This window comes from Aspergillus piperis (genome assembly GCF_003184755.1).
Source record: "Aspergillus piperis CBS 112811 unplaced genomic scaffold BO85scaffold_10, whole genome shotgun sequence".
NCBI lineage: Eukaryota > Fungi > Ascomycota > Eurotiomycetes > Eurotiales > Aspergillaceae > Aspergillus > Aspergillus piperis.
The window spans coordinates 710,030-731,294 of record NW_020291600.1 but is presented as its reverse complement, the minus strand read 5'-3'; the positions used below and the strand labels follow the sequence as shown (position 1 = coordinate 731,294).

The window sequence follows — 21,265 nt, the reverse complement described above, 5'->3', positions numbered from 1 at the left end:
ACCCCTTTCGGGCGCAGTTCATAGTTGCCTCAGGCAGCAATATATGTCGGTTTCAAGCTCAAACCTAGATTTCCCTGAGCTTGATTGTAGAAGTCAATACACTACCGGTTTCACTTCAACTATTCATCAGCTTAAAGATTCACCATTGCATACCAGTCAACGCATCGTAGGACCGTAGGGTGATTCCCCTTTCCCCGGCTTCACAGAGGTATTGGAATGGTGAACGAAAAAGTATCCAGGCTAGCAAGGGGAATGCTGCTTTCATGTGAAGGGCTTCTCCTGGGGGACGAAAAACTATATAAATGGCCTTCCAACCCCATCTTCCTTACCTATGCGCGCGCTCCCTTCTTCAATAGTGTTTATCTTGACATTGACTTCTTAGCCTACATGGCATACTAGTGACCATTTTCTACAAGACAACCTATTTGGGCAATGGAAGATGCCTGCGAGTCAACGCAGACTGGCAATAGCATTGCAGGCCCTGTTACACTCTGCTTTAAAAGAATAGCTTCCTCTACTTTTTCTTCAGTCACGAGAACGATCATTATAAATATAACGGGCTTATCGTTAATTTCAATGATACAAAATAAACGAGCCAGACAACAACTACACACCTCACCATCCTGTGGTCTCACATACACAATTATGGACGCACATCTTCGATGTTTATAGCTAACACATGTCGACGTCGAGATTCTTATCCTCCCATCCAACTCTTTCTGTTACTAGATCTTGTCACAGAATGTTTATAATACTCAGAATGCAACCCTCATGCGACACCTGCCAGAGCGTCTAATGATCCGCAGGACCATGGCTCTAGCTGTACCCGACCGCATCCTAGATCTACCTACCGCACCCGGACAAATATTTGCATCATGTATACACTCCGAGCATATACAGAAATATCATAAAACTGCATCAAAACTTGGCTCTGCGGCACGCTTTGCACAACACCATAAGGTGGTACTATATCCTTCGACAAAGAATTATGCTGTCGAGAGTCAAGAATACATTAAATAATACCGAAAAGTGACAGGGTACCCGGTGGCTTAGGCGAATCCGAAGACTTAGGTACTTGTGTACATGCCCTCATCTATTATCGTTGAGAGTACTCGTTTCTAAGATACCTTATCGTCAGAAAATATACTCATGCTTTGGTATAACAGCTCCATACTTGAGGAACAACCTTACACTATTTAGCCTCCAGCACGAATGGCATATGATTTATCTAACTCTGTCGTGCGTGGCCAGGTGTGTTACTGCCTCGCCTGTCGCAGCTGTCGCCGTCGCCATCATCGTCCCCCCTCCTCCCGCGCGCCTCTGGTGCCGCCGGTGCCTCGTTTTTGCAGGGTCCTGCCCCGACGGCCGTCTTCGCTGTGTGGTCCCCGCTGGGCGCACCAAATGTGGTCGTTGTTCGGCCCATCGCCGCCCCTGCGCGTCGGTAAGTGATCCCCTTATATTGGATATGTTAGGTGCGACGTGGCGGTGTCGGCCTTCCGGCGCGCGGTCCGCCAGCCCCGGGGATCCGGCCGCAGGGGTGGTGAGAGTGCGCAGCCTGCTGCTGCTGCTCCCTCCTTCTTCGCCCGTATTTGGGGTGCTTTGTTCAGGTATGTACGGTACTGTGGGAGTAGTGTGGGAGTACGAGTTGGCTAACTTGTATAATTTTAGTCGCTTCGTTTAGTTTGGTGTTCGTACGTGGTTGAATGGGTGATTGGGTGCACTTCGGCAATGCAGTAATGCCCATCTTTTAATTGGTAGGACAACATGACGCCGTGACTCTTAAAGAAATGTACTGCTTGGGGAACCCTACCTCGCGGTTTAATTGCTAGCGTCAACAAGACTTTTACCTTCCGCTCACTACAGCTGAGAAAGTTTATGGGTATGCGACCCGTAGCTATGCAGGGTTTGACTGTATGATTCTTTATTCCGATCTCGATCTCAAGGAAAGACATGAAACGGTCAATGCTTCTAACAATAACCGGGACAAGCATATGATCCTCGATCATGATTTAGTTATCTCGGTAGGTTTAAGCCTACAGCAGCACTGCCAGTACGTCCAGTCATTTTCCGTCGCCCTCACCCTGACCATTTAGAGCGGACAGTTAATACTGCTAACCAGATGTTGCTTGATGTACAAGCAAATGTGTGTACTGGGATAAGGCCCAAAAAAGCGACTAACCAGGCCGATCCTTTCCCCGATAAGTTACTTGACTGCGATTCAGGACTTCCGGGTCAAGTAAATGCGGGCGAATCCGAATTTAAATGGTCTCAATATTTATCCTTGTCCACTGACATTTATTTCAAAGGACGATTGGATCAAGTATCACAGCGTGGGTAGACGACGCCAGGTCTATTCGCTTTTCTACACTCATACGGACCCTACGATATCAATCGAGTCTCTGATATGAGACAATGGTTGCGATAGATTTCGCAATCCCCGTATCATGTTGGATTGGGCTTATATGTTCGGCTGTACTACCTGAATCCCAGCCAAAGTAGTAATCGAACCGCTGTCTTTATCACTGGATCGGGAACTATCACCCCAATTCGAGACATGGTGGCTGCTGTTCTTACTATCTCGCCGCTACATTGTCGATCTATGTAATACTTTTCCAAGGTTTGAGCTCTATTTGGCAACAAAGCGCACAATGAATGGTGAGGGACGGCTAGATCCGTTATATCTGCAGGGCATAGCAAGGGGCGGAAATTAGCGTTACAATTAGCGGAGATAAAGGAATACAGTATATAAAGAGTCCAAAGTATTCGGCGCATTGTAAGTTAAATGACTCACTCGACATAGTATGCTTTTTCGCGTTGGGTAATATATAGGCCTTGACGGCCACGTCTTTGTCTTGGTAATCGGGCCGTTCCCAGGAGATACTCAACAGTATGCGCTGCGTACAACACAAGATTTACGCTCTGAGTTGTACTTCGCATCTGATCACTATTCAATTAATTTCAAGTGTTCAAGTTTCACGGATGGTAGGGGATACCCTAACAATTCAAGGCTTCTTCCATCCGTAGTATACGCAAGATCGTCCCTTAAACTGGTAGCTGAATATATAGCCAGCCACAGTCCCATTCAACTCCCAGAAATGGATGTTACACAGCAGCAAGCCGATGCATGAGACCATTAGCATCCACCCTCCCCCATCTAACAACCCTATCATCCAATCCAATCAATCAAGGACAGGAAAAATGACAGTGTTTCTCTTGAAATCAGCCCTTGAGGACATATTCTCTGAAAGGTTTGTCCTTGCCCCCGGCCAATCTGCCTACAAGAACCTCAACGACTCCCACAGCTCAGCTACAGAAAGCGAATTTGAACCAGGATGCATCTTCTGTCCGCGAAATACCACAGACGTGTCGCGCTTCCTGAGCATCGTCAAGCCTTTCACTGATCGAGAGGAAATCAGGTTCGCTGTCCGGAGTGGAGGTCAACAGACTACACATGCATGTGCAAATCTCGATAACGGGATCACGGTCGATCTGAAACTGCTCCAGGGAATTGAGCTTCGGGATGGAATTGTAAGGATCAAGGCCGGGGAGCGATGGGGAAATGTATATGATTTCCTAGCGGGCCATGGGTTAGCGGTTGCGGGACCGCTTTCGACGGAAAGTGGGATTGGGGGTGTCACGTTAGGTGGTATGTCTTTCTTCTCTCCACTTTTTCCTTTCCTTCATGAATGATGGTAGCGACTAACTCTGACCAGGTGGATTATCACTCTTCTCATCCCGCGAAGGCTTCGTCTGCGACAACGTCGTCAATTTCCAAGTTGTGCTTGCCAACGGGACAATTGTGAATGCCAATCCGAAAACCAATTCCGATCTCTGGGAGGCTCTGCGCGGTGGAGGCAACAACTTTGGAATCGTCACTCGGTATGATATGCGGACGTTTCCTCAGGGCTCTTTATTTGGAGGGAGCCTGTGGTATGAGTGCTGCGGGTTCCCACTTCAGATCAAAGCGCTGATGAAGGTCCTACAAACGTCGTAGTATATGAGTGATATGTATCTGCGAGTGACTATAGTGTATCAACGTGAATGGGGGTACTTGTGTGAGAATAAGTTGTACTATACTCGTGCTAGGGCAGTCCCAAAAGCTCTCCGACCGTTCATGGAAATGTCGTATGAGGTGCAGGAGTTGCGGAGCGTGGGGATGGTGTCGGTTCCAGAGGCTGTGGCGTCTGTGCAGCAGCGTCAGAGTCTGGGTCCAGGTGTGGAGATGGAGAGTTGGAGTCAGAAACCAGATGTGAATAAGAGGGATCGGAGGCAGACAAGGTGTGCGTATATGAACACGACAGTGAAGGCAGATGAAGACACACTGTTGAAGATATTTCGTGAGTTCTTTGAGGTGGTGGATCCGGTGAGGTTCACGAAGGGACTGCGGCTGTCGATGTCGTTCCAGCCGTATCCTGTGTCGTTGATGAGGAAGTCGAAGGAATTGGGAGGAAATGTCTTGGGGTTGCATCGGGGAGATGGGCCATTGATAGGAATATTGTTGTTGGCGTATTGGGATAATAAGGAGCAAGATGGCGTGGTATTGGATTCGATGAAGTTGTTGCTAGGGAGGATTGAGGACGAGGCTGTTTCGCGAGGTACGGGGTCTCGTTTTAAAATGATGAATTATTCATCTGACTTTCAAGATCCCATTGGATCTTACGGGCCTCGAAATAATCAACGGCTTCAGGAGGTTAGTCGGAAGTATGATCCGAGTGGGATGTTTCAGAGGGCAGTACCTGGGGGGTTCAAGTTGATGGATCATTATTGGATGGGGGGTGACCCGTATTTCCAGTTTCCATATATTTCATACTACCAATGACTTTATATGAATCTCCTTTTCTTCAGTATAGCGCAGTATTATAGTATGATCGGGTCTCTGCTTTGTGATCTAGCATGAGCCGGGTGTAATTTGATATGCGACTGGTCTGTCATGCTTTTAATATGAGGATAAAGATGGGTATGGTAAGTACTCGACACATATACCCCCCGAGATAGAAACTATTACTTCCCGCAGGTAGAAAGTACTTGGAGTCCCGGCCAAAGGTTGTTGGCTACACTGTTTACATACCCCGGACTTTGACAAATGAAACAACGAGAGAGGAAAGGACCAAGTCTTCAGATATGTATTTGGGAAACGAAAAGTAGCGTCCACTCTGTCCGGCTATATTGACAGACGATCTTATGTACAAATCAAGCTGGCCTCCTTCGAATAAACAGCCCCTAGTACACAGGCATGGGAACCGCATCCAAGTCATAATGCCAGCTGTCAATTGAACGCTGGTTATACACGCACTCCATGGTGGTGCCATTGTTGGTCCACAAGGGTCGCAGTGGCCAAGCACAGAGCTGCTGGTTCTGTCCTTCATTCTCTCCCTGGAGCACGGTCGCATTCAGCGTTGTAGGCACTACTCCGTTCTCCACCCAGTCAATCATCACAGCCATGTTCGTCTGTGGGAAGGGGCCGTTGGGCATAGCATCGTTGGTCGCACAATGACCCGCTCCTGGAACAGTGTACAGGCGATACCACTCATTGAGCGCCTCAGCACTGGAGTTATAGTCCTGATTGGGGTACATGATGCTGCGGACTGATTCCCAATAGCGGATGGATGCGGCGGTGGGAATACTAAAGTCGGCATCACCATGGAAATGGATGACTTTACCTCCAGCATTGTGGAAGGGCGTGAGGTCCGGCCATGTGGTCTGCAAGGTGCTGTAGTATTCCTGCAAGCCGGATATCATCCAGTCCTTAAGCGTGTCATAGGTAATTCCATCCAGGCTGTCCAGTGTAGTGCCATTCTTGTCTACCAAGAGAGCAATGTATTCGCCTCCAAGCTGATCGATATCGAGCCCCCATTGGCCTGTTGTGGAGTTGTACTGCGTCTCGGCATCATCGAAGGCGGCTGTAGGCTGGTAGGAAAAGTAGACACGGCGACCTTGGGAGTCATGCAATCCATTGATGATGGTTTTCGCGACTTCAATACCCTTGGCGGAGACCGTGCCATTCTGTGCAGGGGTGCCCCTGGATGCAGCGCATGAGTAGGGCTTACCCTCGATTGTACTAATGTCAAAGTCGAGCAAGCAGAGATCGGTCCGTGCAACCACCCAATCTACCTTTCCGTCCATGGCATCACAGGCAGCGATGGTCTCGTTGACGATCTTGTCCAGCTCACAGGGGGGTGGGTAGTAATCCAGTGTCTTCTCGACGATGTTGGAATAGAGATGTTGAGTCTGTTGGAAGGACCAGCGGAATGCTGGAGCACCAATGATGGCTCCATCCCATTCATCACCGAATCGCTGCACTTGACTCCAACCTTCGCGGCCTCCTTCAGAGCAGCCTTGATAATACGCATACAGCTTATCGCTGTCGCTCATCCCGTAAACATTGCGGGTCAGGGCCTTTCCAAGCAAGCTAAGCTCCCGATGCGCCTTGTATGCAAACATGTAAAGCGTCTCGTAGTTGAGTGTGCCATTCGCCAACAGCATAGCCGTGTCCGCATTGTTTGAGAATCCCCCAAAACCGCCATCTGTCATACCTGACGCGGCCCCATACATGACACCACCTGGCAACGATTGGTCTCCGGAATTGATGGCATAACCACCTCCGCCAGTGGAGAGCCAGCGGTTCTTGAAATTTGTTGGTGCGGGGAGCCAGATTTCCAAAAGGACTTGGTCGCCGTCAATGCCATCGTGGGAGTAGGCAAATGTGACGTTGCAATAGTCAATCGTGGCGCTTGGGTAGAATTCGCTGGAGAAACTGCTGTTCGTTACGACTTCGGTCGTCACAGAGTCCGAGTCAATTGTTATGCCTTGGATGAATTCAGAGGGTGGTAGAGCTGCCTTCACAATGGAATCAGTGCAAAGCTCCGCCAACGTGGAAGGAGTTCCAGCATTTGCCAATGCCGCAAAGGCTGTGATGGCTATGGAAGCCCAAGCGGGTGAGCGCATCCTGTCAACAGTAGCCAGAATCTGCCAGCGAGAGATGGAAAGAAAAATGAGAACTGGGTCTGTCTGCTTGACCCACAGAAGGATACATGCGTCCCTCTTTTATATCGCAGATCCCGAAACCTAATGAGTCTAGCAGTCTTCCTGCCACGGGAGTTGCAAACAAAACGTCGTCATCGGTCATCCGGATGTGCCGTTGAATTGATTGAGTTTGTGGGGAAATTATGGGGATCATCTTCCATGATACCGCTTGTGGTTCTGTGACTCGACCGGTCCTCTTGAGTCCCGATGCCCGGCAGACTAGATCCCCGCACATTTCCACACTGCTGCGAGGGGTTGCCGGAGTACATGCCCACAAAGGGTGTACATGACCGAGCAGAGAACTTTCCCCTGCGGTTTATGATCGTTTCCGACCGCCCCGTTATCTCTCTCAGAAAAGTGTCCGTCGAGCGATCTAGGTGCTGGTGTTTGTTGATTTGGCACCCAACGGACGGCTTTGGAAGGGTAGACACATATGATAGGTCGTCACGTCAGCGACGATGATCGAATGAATTATCATCGTTTCAGGCCAGCATTATCAAAGTAGTTCCCCGGCGTATACGTATGAACCAAAAATCGGCCGAACAAGCTTTTCTCGAGAGCTCTATTCAAGGCACAATAAGATGCACGCTGGCCAACCATCATGTCGTATGCTGCCACCCGCCCGCGTCATCCGCTCTCAAGTGATGCGAAGCTTTCGACAGAAGCGCAATCATTGGCTCACAGCTAGCTATCAAGGACAGCGTAGTGATGTTCGTGAAGCTCCCCACAGCCGAAATGAAGGGCCGAGGTCATAGCACCCTTATTTTCCGGGTGACGTCCTAATCCACATTACTTGGAGAGGTAGCTTTCTCTGGCTGCACGCATGAAATGCCAGCAGTGCCTAATCACTTAGATGGTCAATTAGGCAGTTCTAACTACCCACCGTGCATGACATATCCCCAGCTTTCCAACGTGTTTTTGTGGAGACGCGGAGATTGGGAGTTTGTGGGGAAAAAGGCGGGGGAAGTTGCTGGGCTTGGACCCCGTCAGTGTTGTGATGTTGTGATTCGCAGGCCGGATAAGAAGTCTTCCGGAGAGGAGCTCCCAAGGCCTCAACAACATCCTGTGCTTGGTCTGGGCACAGTATCTATCTTGATGAGGGATATTTGCCATCACCGGTGCCAGGTTATGACAATCAATTGGCTGCATGGCCTGGTGATTCCCCACGGATTTGATCCCCCATAATTTCAGTGTCTCGTATAGACTCCACCCCCAGAGTCACGATTTCCAGACCAGTCTTTAGTAAAAGTGACGAGTAGCTCTTCTTGAACAGAGAATTAGTCACTTGCAACGTCTGATAGACAGTCATGCATGTACCCGGACCATGCCGCTTACCCCTGAGCATTCTATTCCCTCACTCTCGGCCATTATTGTCTACACTGAGGAAAGACTGGTCACTAGCTGGGTAACTCTGCTCTCCTGTTAGTATCTTCTTTGCCTTGCTTGCAATCAGTGAGGGTCTTGGAGGGGGGAAATCTACAAGCATACATCTTGAACTCCGGTAGAAACGCCGCAAGAGATTGGCTGCATTGTGATAGCAACAAATTACCACATCGTAAACAACTCTTGGATAAAATGCCAGAGCATGACAATGAAGCAATGCCTATGCCAATCAAATGTTTTCCTCGTATCGATTTCTTCGAGAAACCTCCGACAATTAGTAGGTCCTTATGTTGAATTCTGCTTATGCCCAGTTGTTGGCTAGGTCCCGGCATCCGTCTCTGGGCCCAATGTCGCATATTATGCGTTTCTTCCGTCTCATCATGGCGGAATTCATTTACGGACATATCATCCGCTTATTTCAGACACGAAACCCGAACTATGATGCATGATTCGAAGGGCTGTCCTCTTGTTATTGCGCGGTTGCCTCAAGGGTTACTCCAGAAACTTTGGTTGAACAGCGGTTCTAAAGAGTTGCATCAGAAGGTTAGCAAAGTGAACATAACAGAGCCGCACTGAACTCATTGTCTATCTTCATTGCAGCATCGAAGTGGTTGGAATTGGCCTTCTTGTTATTGATGAAGACAGTCCCTATGCTTTCTAGGACTCAGTTTGACTATTGGGAGGGACGAGATTCCGCACAGCTTCAACGTGTGGACAGATAAAGGAGTCCAACTTTATCCAGGATTTTTTTGTCTGGTTTTCTGTACCGTATGGTAATATAGTATCTTACACAATCACGCAGTGGTGATGTATTATATCTTCTAGTCACGAGAAATTGCTATTTCCCCGCTTAACTACTTTCAAGGCATCCTTGACATAGAAGGTCTCTGTGACATTTGCGACAGGTCTATTGACATATCTTCACTCAAACCACGACTTTGGTCCCTCCAATCCACCCCTTCTCGTGCAATCCAACAGGCTGTCTCCCCAAACACCTTCGTCGACTCGGTTTACGACAAAATAGCTTATTTTCACAATGGAGAGACGTTTCCCTAAAGCTGACGTGATATGGTGGAACGCAACCTGCTACCACGTACGATGTCCATTTTGCGAAGCAGTTCATCGCCATCGGGTCAACTCGTTGGATTGGCAGGCAAACGATCTCAGAAAATCTCATTGCGAAACAAGCGAGACATATTTTTGCTGCTTCCCCATGAATGAGAAAGGCGAGGTAGCCTATGAAATCAACAAGAAACGTGGTTGATACGTCAATATCTGTATTTCGGATGACAGCGATAATGAAAGCGATAATGAGGGCGATATTGATCAGCTGGCAGCTGATCTAGCTAAGGCTACTACCGCCGCAGCAGACGATGAAGAAATACCTATGAATATCCTGGAAGATGCAAAGGAACTAGTCACCGTCGACCTAGGAGATTTCCGGCTTGACCTAGGATGTGACGTCCAGCCATTCCAGCAGAAAAGGATTACCCAGTCAATTTGCGACTGTAGTGCTGGACACACTAGAGCGGTTCAAGAATATTTGGAGACATCTACTGAGGCTTGGCTGTTTGTTCGAGGGCGGTTCCCCTTCAACGGTAAAACAACCCTCATCCGCGCAGCAGCTGAGAGTATCCCCGAGATGCTGTCGATTCTCATCGAACATGGAGCGGATGTGAATGCTGTTGATAATGGCGGAAGGAGCGCTCTAATGGAGGCAGCGCTCTTTGGGCGGGTTAACAATGTAAAAGTACTCCTACAACACGGCGCGGACACCAATATCCGGTATGTCAAAAATCGACTGGCAGTTTATTTTGCGCAGGAGCATGACGAACTTCAAGAGGAAAGAAACGATCGTACTGATGACTATTTTGAGGACACACCCAGAGCGGCCCTTGATCGCCGGGAAATTGTTCGCCTTCTTAGCGCAGAGAGACGAATGTCAAAGACCGCTTTTGGAGAACCACCCACTGTATCGTTGTCTCAGTCCTATAGTCGCACATCGTCCAGTATGGAAGAGCCCAAACCAACCGGCAAGCATCCAATATCAGGATTTGGAGAGACAGTGGCGCGACTAGAAAGAGGCGGAAAATATCCGTCTGTTGCTGCTATCAGCCGATTGACAACAGTTCCTGGGCAACGCCTCAGTGTTGAGGGTCGCCATTGGGCAGATGATGTACTTTACATTGCCAAAACAGTGGGTCACCAATTTCCTTCCCATATCCATGATGAGGATATTGCCTACCACGCAGAAAAGCAACTGATAGCATATTTCATTGATCGCCATGCTTTCCTTCCACGCGATCTCTTGCCGGATCCAAAACTAAGAGAAGAATATGAAAGGACAGAAGATGAATTTGAAAGGTTCTATTCAAGCACCGAGATAGGGCGGGAAGTGACTCATCTCCGGAAAACCAAGCAGGACTTAAAGTACGAGCTCATGTATAAATTGGAAGAACTCGTCAGAAAAGACGATGAGATTCAGGAACTGGAGGCAAATCTCAGGGCCGTTGAAGCGATACTGAACCGGGTGATCAATAGTCCTCAGGCGCGATCATTACAGGAGCTAGAATGCAAACTGGAGATACTAGATACGCGACGATGGAGACATCGAGACCTGATCAGGATGGCTGAGGCACCACCGCTACCGGCTACATTAACAAAAGCAGCCATATTGGTCAATAAAGCTCCTTGTGATGATTGCAAAGTGTTTACGGACAAAGTTAACAAGCACTTTGGGTTATCTATACAATTGTTTGCAGCAGTTTATGTTATATGCGACTTTCATTTGGAGGTTCTTCGGGTCTGTGCATTTCCAGGCCTGCCTACTTACGTATGCTATAGTTTTATGTATTAGAATGATAGTAAGTAGGCTTCGAAGTGCTCACTGATTTCATATCATATATGTTTGGGAATACCGTATCTAGTTCTAGCATTAGCGTATACCGAAACAAAAAAGAATACGTATCTTACTGCTACTTACGTAGCGGCGAAATAGTCGAGGCTCTGTACTCAGTGAGTAGTGGTTTCGGGATAGAAATGACCTGTGGAGGAATAGATGCCTTAGGATAAGACCGTTGCCTGATTTTCCTGATCTTCCTGATCGTCCTTTGTACTCAGCCGTCAGGTGATGTGACCACCCCATGCCGGTTACTGCGATGTCCGTTTGCCGATGGATCGGCTGATCGCAGGTCTACACTATTTTGGACTATCGGTGAACATCAGCTGGGCGCAAGTGGGGCGAGCCTATAGCGTCTCCCCGCCCAGACATGCATCCCGAGCCCAGACCCTACTTGCCCCTCCAACATGCTTCATTCTAGTCCCGCCAAGCGCAACTATACTCCGATCTTCCAACTTGGCCTGTTCAGCTTGGCTGCCACTGTGGCGTACGTGTTCTGTTCTGAGCTCGATGTGCAGGAAAGGAAACGGTCATGATAATGTCAATTATGGTGTATCTCGACGAAGCCCGCATTTCAGGCAAAGTTCCTGGCAATTCTAACATGTACAAGAATGAACTAAACCGGAAGCAACAAGAGTGAGAATCAGGCAATCTGTTGCTTTTCCACCCATTTCTCCCACCGCACAACGCGAGCGCCTCGTGTCGAGAGGCGAAGTTCAACTTCACGCTCGATTTCTTGGGCGGTCTTCCCATCAGCATCGTAGGTAGAATGTGCGCCAGCCAACACAGTTACGTGGAAGCCAGCTGCCAGTGCTCCGGTACATGTTGCTTCAACGCATTTATCGCTCTGCAGACCAAACGCGACGATTTCGGTGACGTTGGCGTCGCGCAGCCTCTGCGCGAGGTCGCGGTTGGATTTGAATGTGTCCCCTGTAGAATGTAAAGATGCGTTAAGCCATGTCCATTGGCATCGAGCATGATTGGTACTGTACCTGTCCTCTTTGCAACCAAAATCTCGCCCTCCACATCCGCGCGGGGGTGAAAGACGAGCCCCCAGGGCTCAGTCCCCTTTACAAGGGCTCCGTCATTCGCGGACTCTTCGTGCTGAATGAATACGATGAGTGGACTGTTGCTCTTTTCATTGGAGTCTTTGATGGACCGAGCCGTCTGTAAGATCTCTTCAGAGGCTTTGATGACGCGATCCGCCTGGGGGACGCGAGAGGTAGGATCAACAGCGATATGGTTCTGAATGTCGATAACGAATATAGCAGTTCGAGGCATTTTTCAATGGGTATATTAGTGCTTTGCTGAAAAGGTGACAGGGAATAACAACGTGGAGATTGATGGGATTGAAGAAGTGAATTGAAAGTTGCAGGTTTAAGAATGTAAAGGAAGGAACAAAATCCGGCGAGCTTCGTTGCTCCTGAAGCTCCTGCACGTGCTGAACTAACTGGCAACTGACCCCTCCTTTATTTGATTTGGGAAACAGCGGGGCATCAGCTGCTAGTGCCTAGTGGCGGGAATCATGTCCGCCTGCCGCAGGCTAGAAAGTAACTAGAAGTATCTAATACCGAGGATCAATAATAGTTAACAGCTAAAGCAATGTTCTTAGTACTTTATAGTTACCTCTCTATAAGCTTGGCTATAAGGATCGCCCATCGCGAGGTTAAATACCCCGCCAGGATATTCTGACTTATCCATTACTTGAACCATACTAAGACGATGTATGGCTTACTGTCATCTTTGTATAAGCTCCGACTCTGTATCTCCAAGTTAGTTCAAAATGCGGATGACACATACACAGTATCTGCGCGGAAAGTTCCTAGTGGCCTCAGGCCTGCGTCCGGCATCCTGTGAAACCATGGCCGATGTGGCTGCAGCTCCCAGGAAAGGTGACTATAAGATATATTCCAGTTCACCCCAACCATAAAGTAACCCGAAGTGCAGTATCATGCTTGTATCGGATAGCCAAAATTAAATAATGGGGTCCGACTGCATAACATTGCGAGAAACTAAATCCTCCGGCCACGTCTGCTTGACAACGTACTGGGTTTCTTTCGCTCGACATCATCGTGAACTCATAGACCATCTGTTGAAGACTTTGTAGTCGTGGGTGGGAAAAAGCAATGTAGATCATTCGTTTGCGGAAAGGAAACGTCAACCCAGGTGGCGGCCTGCCTCATTCGTGGGAGCTTGGGATATTCGTCGATTTCGGCGAGTTGTACGGAAGGAAGATTCCCATGGGACTGTCACTAACTAGATTAAGTAGTAGTTCACTTGGATCTAGCAACAGATGCTGTATCGGGCCGTATATGCCCCGTTGGTTCGGAGCACATAGCAAGGATATAGGTAGACTTGCCTCCGCGATATAGGGTTTCCACTCATAGTCGAACGGTATACCTTTGCAACCTCCGCTGATATTGAATAGTATGAGCGACTCGCAGGTACGCGTGTAGTTAGTACTATTGAGACTAAGGAGACTAGCTCTTTTCCATACTGTGGCCGATCTCAAGTGGCCTCTATTGATACGGTTATGACGAATATGTCACGGCCACTATCGCATCCTTGCAGAGTAGGGATATGAGATGTATTCAGCATCTAAGAGCAAATGGAATGATTTTGCATTAACCAACTAGTCTGGAAGGATTTAAAGGCCCACTGATAACTTTGCCGTTCATTTCGCAATTGCGCCAAAGTTTTGCAGACAATAAAGTTGGTGTCTACAAGTATTGAGGAAAGAGAACGACGCGGAATCTTTCCTCAATGCATCTTAACGGAGTGCCAAAGATCATCAGTGGTGTCCATTGGAGCAGTATTTCCGCATATGTCAGAGATACTATCGCTTTTGGGTCAAAGTGATGATATGAGTGAGGCTTTCCAAAAACTGGAGACAGATAGATGAATCTTGCAACATGAGTGGGTTTGGCAGACTTCAGCGGCCCACAGCAGTTATGAAGTCAAGAATTCTGTCATACTCCCCAAAGTAATTTGCTATGCCTTCACTTCCCACGAAATCATCTCAGTGTCCCTACGAGGGCCCAAGCGCTGGAGAGACATATAGTGCAACATGGTGAATGATGTAGTCCATGTTATTGCCACCCGAAGCCTTTCCTCGGAATTCGCAAAGTCAAATCGATGCAATGCAAATCCGGCATAAGGACCTGCGAATAAAATATTGTAATCCAAAGGAAGATCAGCAACCCTCGAACAAAGATCTGTCTATGTGAAATTTCGATCTCATTATATAATCATGACCATAGTCTATAGCATTTCGTTGAGGTATGAATTTCACTTTGCAATCTACTGAATAAGTAAGTTTCTGCAGATAAGCTTTAGGGACTCAGCAGGGATTCTGTTAAAGTTTGAAGTACTATGTACCGAAACAGAAGCCTGGGAGTATCAGACCTTCATGATCATAGCACACTGTGTTGTGTCACATCTCCACCTCATTTACAAGCCAAAATCTGCGAACAGAACTTAGTTGTTCCCTAAAATATCACTGGGCCACGTTATAGGCTCGCCCATGGAGAAGGCAAGGGTTATTGCATAATGATGATCATAGAGCATTGCCTCTTGTTTGCAGGTTTGTGTTGGAGCTGGTCTCGATTATTATTAGTCAAAACAAGTCTATATGATTAATATCCTGATAAGACGAGCGTTGTATGCTGGTTTTCAAGATTATTCGAAATTCAAATGTTCGGCAGTAATTGGTAATTGGTCTGGTAGGGTATAAAGCAATCCCCTCTTCGTCTGTTCATCTAATATCGGTATTTGTGTTTCAATTCTATAGCGGATAGTTATCAGAACTTTTCGCCCCATTTACCCGCAACTTAGAAGACTTCACGTATACCAATGGAAGCAATCCTGGTACGAAAGGCTAACACGGCTCCCGATGCTGTGGCAGTTGTGGATAGTGACCGCGTCGTCAGCTACCGGGAACTGATCGCCCGGGCCGACATGGTTGCTGATCTACTATACCAACAGTCTTTTGAGCCTGACACACCGGTGTGCATTCTGGCCAACACTGGACTACACCAGGTTATGGCCCAGGTTGCAGTTCTTCGCGCAGGAGGAAGTTGTGTTCCCGTCGACCCAGCTGCGCCTGAGGATCGCCTCAAGTCCATCCTGGAAGACTTGAACACTAAGTATATCATTACCGATAAAGACAACGTCAATCAAGTTCAGAAGTTGAGTCCCACTCTCATCGAGTCGGTTCTCGAAGCTAAAGTCGACCTGGACACGGAGACTGAGATTACTGTTCGCATGAATAGTCCCGAGTCACATCGCAGCCATATCATATTCACCTCGGGTTCCACCGGCAGACCTAAGCCAATCCAGGTCCTCGGCAACAGTATTCTTCACGCTCTCGATAACTTCCCCTTCGGGCCGCTGCTTCCCTCAGACCGGATGACGGCCCTCATCACACCTGGATTTGATTTGTCTGTCTGCGAGATGTGGCTGACCCTGCTCGCCGGCGCGACTATCGTTCGAGTACCCGATCTTGTGCGTGCTGATCCACCATCTCTGCAGGACTTCGCGCGTGAGCACAAGATTTCCACCATGATTGTGCCCACAGCTCTATTCCACGTTGTTGCGTTAACTGCGCCATCTACTTTCCGTGGACTACGCCACGTCGTGGTCGGGGGCGAGGCGGTCAGTTCCAGTGCCCTGCGTAAGGTACTTGAGGCCGCACCTCCGGAGAATCTATGGAATGGCTACGGCCCTGCAGAAGCGACTATGTTTGCAACGGTGGGCCGATTAGATCCAGAGGAAATGCGACGCTCGCACGTGAGCATAGGACGGCCTGTTGGGGATACAAAGGTCTACCTCCTTCATGAGGACCTCAATCCCATCACCGAGGCGGGGCACACTGGAGAAATCTGCATTGCGGGGCCTCAGTTATCGCCAGGATATCTTAACCGGAATGAAGAAAATCAGAAACATTTTATCTCTCTTTCTGCAACTCTGTTGGGTGACTCGTCAGATAAACCTATCCGAGTCTACAGAACCGGCGACCTTGCTCAGTGGAGAGACAAAAGTGGAGTCCTTGAGTTTATCGGCCGCGCTGATGACCAAGTCAAGATTTCGGGGTACCGGGTGGAGCTAGGGGATATTTCATGCTGTGTTGAGAAACATCCAAAGGTTCACGCGTGCGTTGTCAAATACATACCTGAAGAGAGCAGCTCGGGGTATATTGAAGCTTACGTGGTTCCATCCAACTGGGATAGTCAAGACACTTCTGACGAGTTGATTGATTGGGTGAAAGAGAGGCTGCCCCAATATATGGTGCCGAGCACGATATACATGAAGCGCAGGCTCCCTTTATCCCATACTGGAAAGGTTGATAAGAAGGCGCTTCAACCACACAATGAAACAGAGCAGCCACACCACCGAAAGGAGGGAGGACATCCCAAGAACAATATAACCAAGACCACAAGAACGAATGATCGTGAAGGAAATGAGGACATAACTCAATGGCTTTTATCGACACTCCAGGGATTTCTCCCCAAATCGGAGATCAGTATGAATGACGACATGTTCGCCCTAGGACTGACCTCTCTTCAAGCAGCTCGCCTCGTCGGTATGATTAAACGGGACTATAAAGAAAGCATCACTCTGGCTCAACTCCATCAAAATCCGACGGTGGAACAACTCACAAAATCCATGAACAGCTCAGATAGCAATAGCGCGCAATTCAGCCTAGAGCGTTGCGTGGAGGATTCCAAAGACCTAGGGTCTGACCTCCTTCCCCCTGATTGGCATTCCAATGGCGAAGGTCGCGTGTTCCTCACCGGTGCTACGGGATTCCTTGGTGCACATATACTTCATGGGCTCCTAGCCATGCCATCGGTACAGAAGGTCGCTTGCCTTGCCCGCGGCAAGAATTCCGACGATGCCAGCACTCGAGTCAAGCAAACGCTGGAGAAGTACAATCTCTGGGATGGTCGACGGGAAACAACCCAGAAGATCATGGTCCTGCATGGCGACATGGGAGATTCGACTCTCGGGCTCGGGGAGAAACAATTCAGATGGCTCATAAATTGGGCGAGCGTTGTCTTTCACGTTGGTGCACGGGTCAACTGGTGCCAGCCTTACGAGGCGCACCATGTGCCTAATGTTCTAGGTACACGGAACGTTATTCGGGCCGCAATGCTAGGTCGTCGCAAATCTCTTCATTACGTCTCGTCGATTGACGTCTGGACTGTGACTGGATATATCAACAAGGTGGACCGCGTGTACGAGGATGAGTCGCTGGATCCACACCTCAATGCCCTCCCTTATGATACCGGATACGCGGCGAGCCAATTCGTCGCCGAACAGATCGTTCGCCGAGCACGTGCTGGCGGTCTGCCAACTGCAATATACAGACCCGGGTTCATCATCGGCCACAGTAAAAGCGCCCTTGCCAACGAGAAAGACTATTTCTCCCGGTTGATTATGGGCAGCATTCAGTGCGGTTGCTATCCCCATCTCCCCGACCAGTTTTTGGATTATGTGACAGTCGACTATGTTGCGGAGGCTGTTCTGCATATTGCATCCAGTCGGGACAATCTCGGTCGCTCGTATCATATTGTGCCACCAGATAGGTCTCTGTCGATCGGTCACGATCAGAAGTACACCATGCTGCGCGATATCGGATACCCCGTGAAGATGGTCGATTATAGGGAGTGGGTGGAGAGGATACGTGACTCTCCAGGAAATGCATTGGAATCCATGATGCCCCTGCTTGACGAGCCTGTTCATGAGGGTTTAAGCCGGCTGCAGACAAGCAAGAATACTCCTGTGTATGATCCGACGAACACGACACGCGCCTTGCAAGACCGACCGGACATCAAGTATGTTGCTCTTGACACAACCTTGCTGAAGCAGTTCATCGAAAATTGGGAAAAACGCAAAGTTTTCACCTCTTGACCGTCATTGTGAGGGTCGTCTAGATGAGGGGAACAGGTTTGAATGACAGTACTGTGAATACATTGGAAAGGTTTCGTTGAAGTCATATGTATACATCCGGGATGTATCTTTGCATTATATACTCAATCGCAATCAGAGCAGTCTTCTCTATCTTATGCGGTGACTGTGGGATATGGGCAAATCGGAAACCCGGTAGCGGTTCTTAAGAAAACGCCCAAAAAAGCACGTGGTACGCGTTTGACCACATGACCATCTCCATCTATTCCCGCTTAATGGAGTCTTGACTTTTGACAACTACACATCTTTGAATTTGAACATCAATATAATCACTACAGCCATTATAATTCTCTCAAGTACCTGTGTTGGCTATCTAAGGCTTTTTCAGCGACGAATATGATCTATGAGTCTTGCTGTATCAAGTGCCCAGGATGCCGGTAACCCTCGAGTAGGATCAGAGGCTGGTGTCATCCCTTGACCTTGTTGAAAGGGCTATACCCGCTTCCATTATGCCAATATTGTCCGGTTTCTATTGCTGAAATGAATTTAGGATTGTGCCACTCAGCGTACCGTTTCGCAAAGCTTCATATACAACTGATATCCACCCCCCAACAGTCTTCTTGGCTCTACCATTGATTGTCTCTGGCAAATCATTTTGGCTCGCCGAGGGGTGTTCAACGAACCCCTGGTGGAAGGGGACTTGAAGGTTATGTCGAATGGCCGTATAGATCTCCTTTGTCCCTATTCCGAGAAAGTCGGCTGTTGGTTGCAAAGTGCAAAATTCGGCGAACACCTCTCGATAAACAGCTTCAAGCTTGAGGACACTCATCATCTTGCATGCATAAATTGCTGTGAATAAATCGGAATTTTGCCGATCCTGTGGGACAATCTCCAAAAGAGCCCCAAAAAGCACGGGGACGAACATCTCGCCCACGCGCTTGCAGCGATCGGTTAGGTCGAGACGTGAAGTCGATGGCCAAGAATTCTGGAACGCTTCGGAAAGATGATCCGCTACCTTGTCTATTTCATGTGGCTCAAGCACCTTCCCAAAAGCTTCGTTTGTGATATCTCTAGCAGCACTCTGAAGCCTCTCAAAAAAGCGGAGTTGCAGGACACGTAGGTCGAGGGCTTGGCAAGCGACGTATAGTGCACACGCGCCCATCATTGACACAATATCAACCTCCTTCATGGTATACCGTGCTGAAACAAATGCCAGTGAGTTGAGCGCTTGGTTCTGCATCTCTGCGGTCTGAACGTGGGAGCTAACTGGATTGGCGAGATACGCTAACTCAGACATGTAGGCCGCCATGTTAATATCTACCCCCTTCATAGTGAAGGAAAGGCTGGGGTCGTCAGCGACTAAATTGGTGGGCAGACCATTGTTCAGATTGGGGTCGATCATCTCGTTGCACTGAACAAACAACATTCTCCCGAACATTTGCAACGCAAGTCGGGTCTTCTCCATTGCTGAAGTAATCGAGGTTGCTTGGAAGTTACCTCCCGTGTAGAAGGTCTTCGAGCCCGTATCAATAAGCGGGTTATCCGACGTTGAATTGAGTTCAATCTGAACTTGCCGATCCGCTAGAAGGAGATCCTCCAGTTGGGGTCCAATCCATTGACTGGCTGTTCGGAGGGAATAACGATCCTGGACAAGTCCCGTCCTAGTTTGGGCGGTACTACTTCCCCTGGCAAGTAGAGAGCCTTTCAGCAGGGACAAAATATTTTCCGCGGCTTCAATCTGGCCTTCATGCGGACGCACCCGAGCGATAAAAGGATGAAAACTTTCTGTGCTCCCTTGTATGGCCTCAACTGTAAGAGCAGTAACTGCCTGCGCAAGTACGGCCAGCTGATGCGCCTCATAGAGCACTAAGCCGGCAAGAGCACCTGAAGCGGCTGTGCCGTTCACCAATCCAAGGCCCTCTTTGGGTCCCAACGTGACTCCCTTAGCACCAATTGTCTGCAGTGCCTTCTGAGCTGTGACAACATGATGCTCCGATCCATCCTTGACTCGCACATAGATCCCGGGACTCCCTTCAATCGCCCCGACAACGTATGCGAGGGGCATGAGATCCCCTGATGCGGAAATAGTTCCCCGAAGAGGAATTACAGGGATGACATCCTCACGAATCAACCGCAAGATTGCACTAATTGCGGGCAGTGACACGGCCGAATGGCCCCGGGCAACTGAATTGCTCCTTACAAGCATAATCGCCTTGACCCATTCGGAAGGCATGGAGTGGGAGCTTTGCTCTTGTAATTTGGGTTGTAGGCCTTCATTGGTAGTATCACATGTGGTAAGAATGCCGCTTTGGAGTAGCTGAAGGAGAGAGCTCTGCAAAGTGGTCGTCTGGTTCGTCCGTGAGTCAGCACTCCCCCCGAATCCAGTATTGACACCTGATAGATCGTTGGTCAATTCTAATACCATCTAAAATTTGATTCGAAGGTTCGACTCACCGTAGATATGATGCCCATCTCGAAGGCATTCGGCTAGTGCTATCACACTCCCGTTAATAGCATCGATCGTCTCAGGCTTCTCGGTAAGTCGAGGCTGGCAGCCGTATCTATCTCATATGTTAGGCTCATTCGTGTGAGTAGATGTTATTGACTGGGATGTTGGCTAACTTTGCTACCGCGACAACATCGGCAAGACTAAGGCTATAGCCGTCGATACTGAGTTCTCCATTCTGAACAACTTGATTTAGATCTCTCCAGTGGGCACTTGTTGTCTCTAAGTGACCATCAGGTATGTGTTTATCAAGCATGGTGGGTATACTGATGTGTTTGACGACTCTGGATCTTCAATCTCCACTGTGGCTCGGGCTTCCACCCTAATATATCTATAAACTATATTTCTTCTGCAATTCCCCGCGGTTCTTATCTGGAATTGACGGCGCACACAAGGTGCTCGCTTCGGTGAGGAAGCCTCGGCAGTTACAAATAAGTTACTGCATCACTTGTGCAGTCGCCACCAGCTGAGATGGGATGCAATTGGCTGTGAAAATATTCAAATGGATTGGTGCATCAATAGACTATCATTACGCAGAAGCTTGT

The 21,265-nt window shown here is 48.6% G+C and overlaps 7 protein-coding genes across 7 annotated transcripts; 4 read left to right on the top strand and 3 right to left on the bottom strand.

Moving 5' to 3' along the window:
- Positions 1-810: 810 nt before the first annotated feature.
- On the top strand, positions 811-4,819 carry BO85DRAFT_488693 (FAD-binding oxidoreductase; the record flags this gene model as incomplete). The annotated part of the gene is made up of 7 exons (XM_025663553.1): positions 811-877; positions 1,252-1,441; positions 1,473-1,607; positions 3,189-3,646; positions 3,714-3,990; positions 4,087-4,595; positions 4,644-4,819. 7 exons carry the CDS (start codon positions 811-813, stop codon positions 4,817-4,819), a joined length of 1,812 nt encoding a protein of 603 aa, XP_025515126.1.
- Positions 4,820-4,961: 142 nt separating this feature from the next.
- BO85DRAFT_35463 (putative tannase) lies at positions 4,962-7,087 on the bottom strand. The gene has a single exon (XM_025655488.1). It carries the CDS (start codon positions 6,943-6,945, stop codon positions 5,221-5,223), a length of 1,725 nt encoding a protein of 574 aa, XP_025515125.1. The 5' UTR covers positions 6,946-7,087; the 3' UTR covers positions 4,962-5,220.
- A 581-nt stretch (positions 7,088-7,668) lies between these two features.
- BO85DRAFT_35466 (uncharacterized protein) lies at positions 7,669-8,320 on the top strand. The gene has a single exon (XM_025655489.1). The coding sequence runs from the start codon at positions 7,852-7,854 to the stop codon at positions 8,206-8,208; it is 357 nt and encodes a 118-aa protein (XP_025515124.1). The 5' UTR covers positions 7,669-7,851; the 3' UTR covers positions 8,209-8,320.
- Positions 8,321-8,622: 302 nt separating this feature from the next.
- On the top strand, positions 8,623-11,458 carry BO85DRAFT_478366 (ankyrin repeat domain-containing protein; the record flags this gene model as incomplete). Its single annotated transcript, XM_025662896.1, has 5 exons — positions 8,623-8,683; positions 8,729-8,949; positions 9,232-9,311; positions 9,700-11,209; positions 11,251-11,458. The coding sequence occupies 5 exons, from the start codon at positions 8,623-8,625 to the stop codon at positions 11,266-11,268; spliced, it is 1,890 nt and encodes a 629-aa protein (XP_025515123.1). The 3' UTR covers positions 11,269-11,458.
- Positions 11,459-11,830: 372 nt separating this feature from the next.
- On the bottom strand, positions 11,831-12,732 carry BO85DRAFT_449935 (Isochorismatase hydrolase). The gene is made up of 2 exons (XM_025660269.1): positions 12,298-12,732; positions 11,831-12,235 (listed from the first exon to the last, which is right to left on the bottom strand). The coding sequence occupies exons 1-2, from the start codon at positions 12,584-12,586 to the stop codon at positions 11,949-11,951; spliced, it is 576 nt and encodes a 191-aa protein (XP_025515122.1). The 5' UTR covers positions 12,587-12,732; the 3' UTR covers positions 11,831-11,948.
- Positions 12,733-15,151: 2,419 nt separating this feature from the next.
- Positions 15,152-18,371, top strand: BO85DRAFT_398577 (nonribosomal peptide synthase). Its single transcript, XM_025657060.1, has one exon. The coding sequence runs from the start codon at positions 15,158-15,160 to the stop codon at positions 18,215-18,217; it is 3,060 nt and encodes a 1,019-aa protein (XP_025515121.1). The 5' UTR covers positions 15,152-15,157; the 3' UTR covers positions 18,218-18,371.
- Positions 18,372-18,489: 118 nt separating this feature from the next.
- On the bottom strand, positions 18,490-21,151 carry BO85DRAFT_469259 (aromatic amino acid ammonia-lyase). The gene is made up of 3 exons (XM_025662320.1): positions 20,837-21,151; positions 20,669-20,775; positions 18,490-20,608 (listed from the first exon to the last, which is right to left on the bottom strand). Exons 1-3 carry the CDS (start codon positions 20,974-20,976, stop codon positions 18,744-18,746), a joined length of 2,112 nt encoding a protein of 703 aa, XP_025515120.1. The 5' UTR covers positions 20,977-21,151; the 3' UTR covers positions 18,490-18,743.
- Positions 21,152-21,265: the final 114 nt, after the last annotated feature.

What these genes read in the sequence shown, in the direction of transcription:
- BO85DRAFT_35466 (XM_025655489.1), top strand. Translation starts at nt 7,852, where the DNA reads ATGCCAGCAGTGCCTAATCACTTAGATGGTCAATTAGGCAGTTCTAAC.
- BO85DRAFT_398577 (XM_025657060.1), top strand. Translation starts at nt 15,158, where the DNA reads ATGGAAGCAATCCTGGTACGAAAGGCTAACACGGCTCCCGATGCTGTG.
- BO85DRAFT_35463 (XM_025655488.1), bottom strand. Translation starts at nt 6,945, where the DNA reads ATGCGCTCACCCGCTTGGGCTTCCATAGCCATCACAGCCTTTGCGGCA.
- BO85DRAFT_449935 (XM_025660269.1), bottom strand. Translation starts at nt 12,586, where the DNA reads ATGCCTCGAACTGCTATATTCGTTATCGACATTCAGAACCATATCGCT. An exon ending in TTTGGTTGCAAAGAGGACAG is followed by an intron (nt 12,236 to 12,297) that starts GTACAGTACCAA and finishes TACATTCTACAG; the next exon opens with GGGACACATTCAAATCCAAC.
- BO85DRAFT_469259 (XM_025662320.1), bottom strand. Translation starts at nt 20,976, where the DNA reads ATGCTTGATAAACACATACCTGATGGTCACTTAGAGACAACAAGTGCC. An exon ending in GATGTTGTCGCGGTAGCAAA is followed by an intron (nt 20,776 to 20,836) that starts GTTAGCCAACAT and finishes CATATGAGATAG; the next exon opens with ATACGGCTGCCAGCCTCGAC. An exon ending in AGATGGGCATCATATCTACG is followed by an intron (nt 20,609 to 20,668) that starts GTGAGTCGAACC and finishes ACGATCTATCAG; the next exon opens with GTGTCAATACTGGATTCGGG.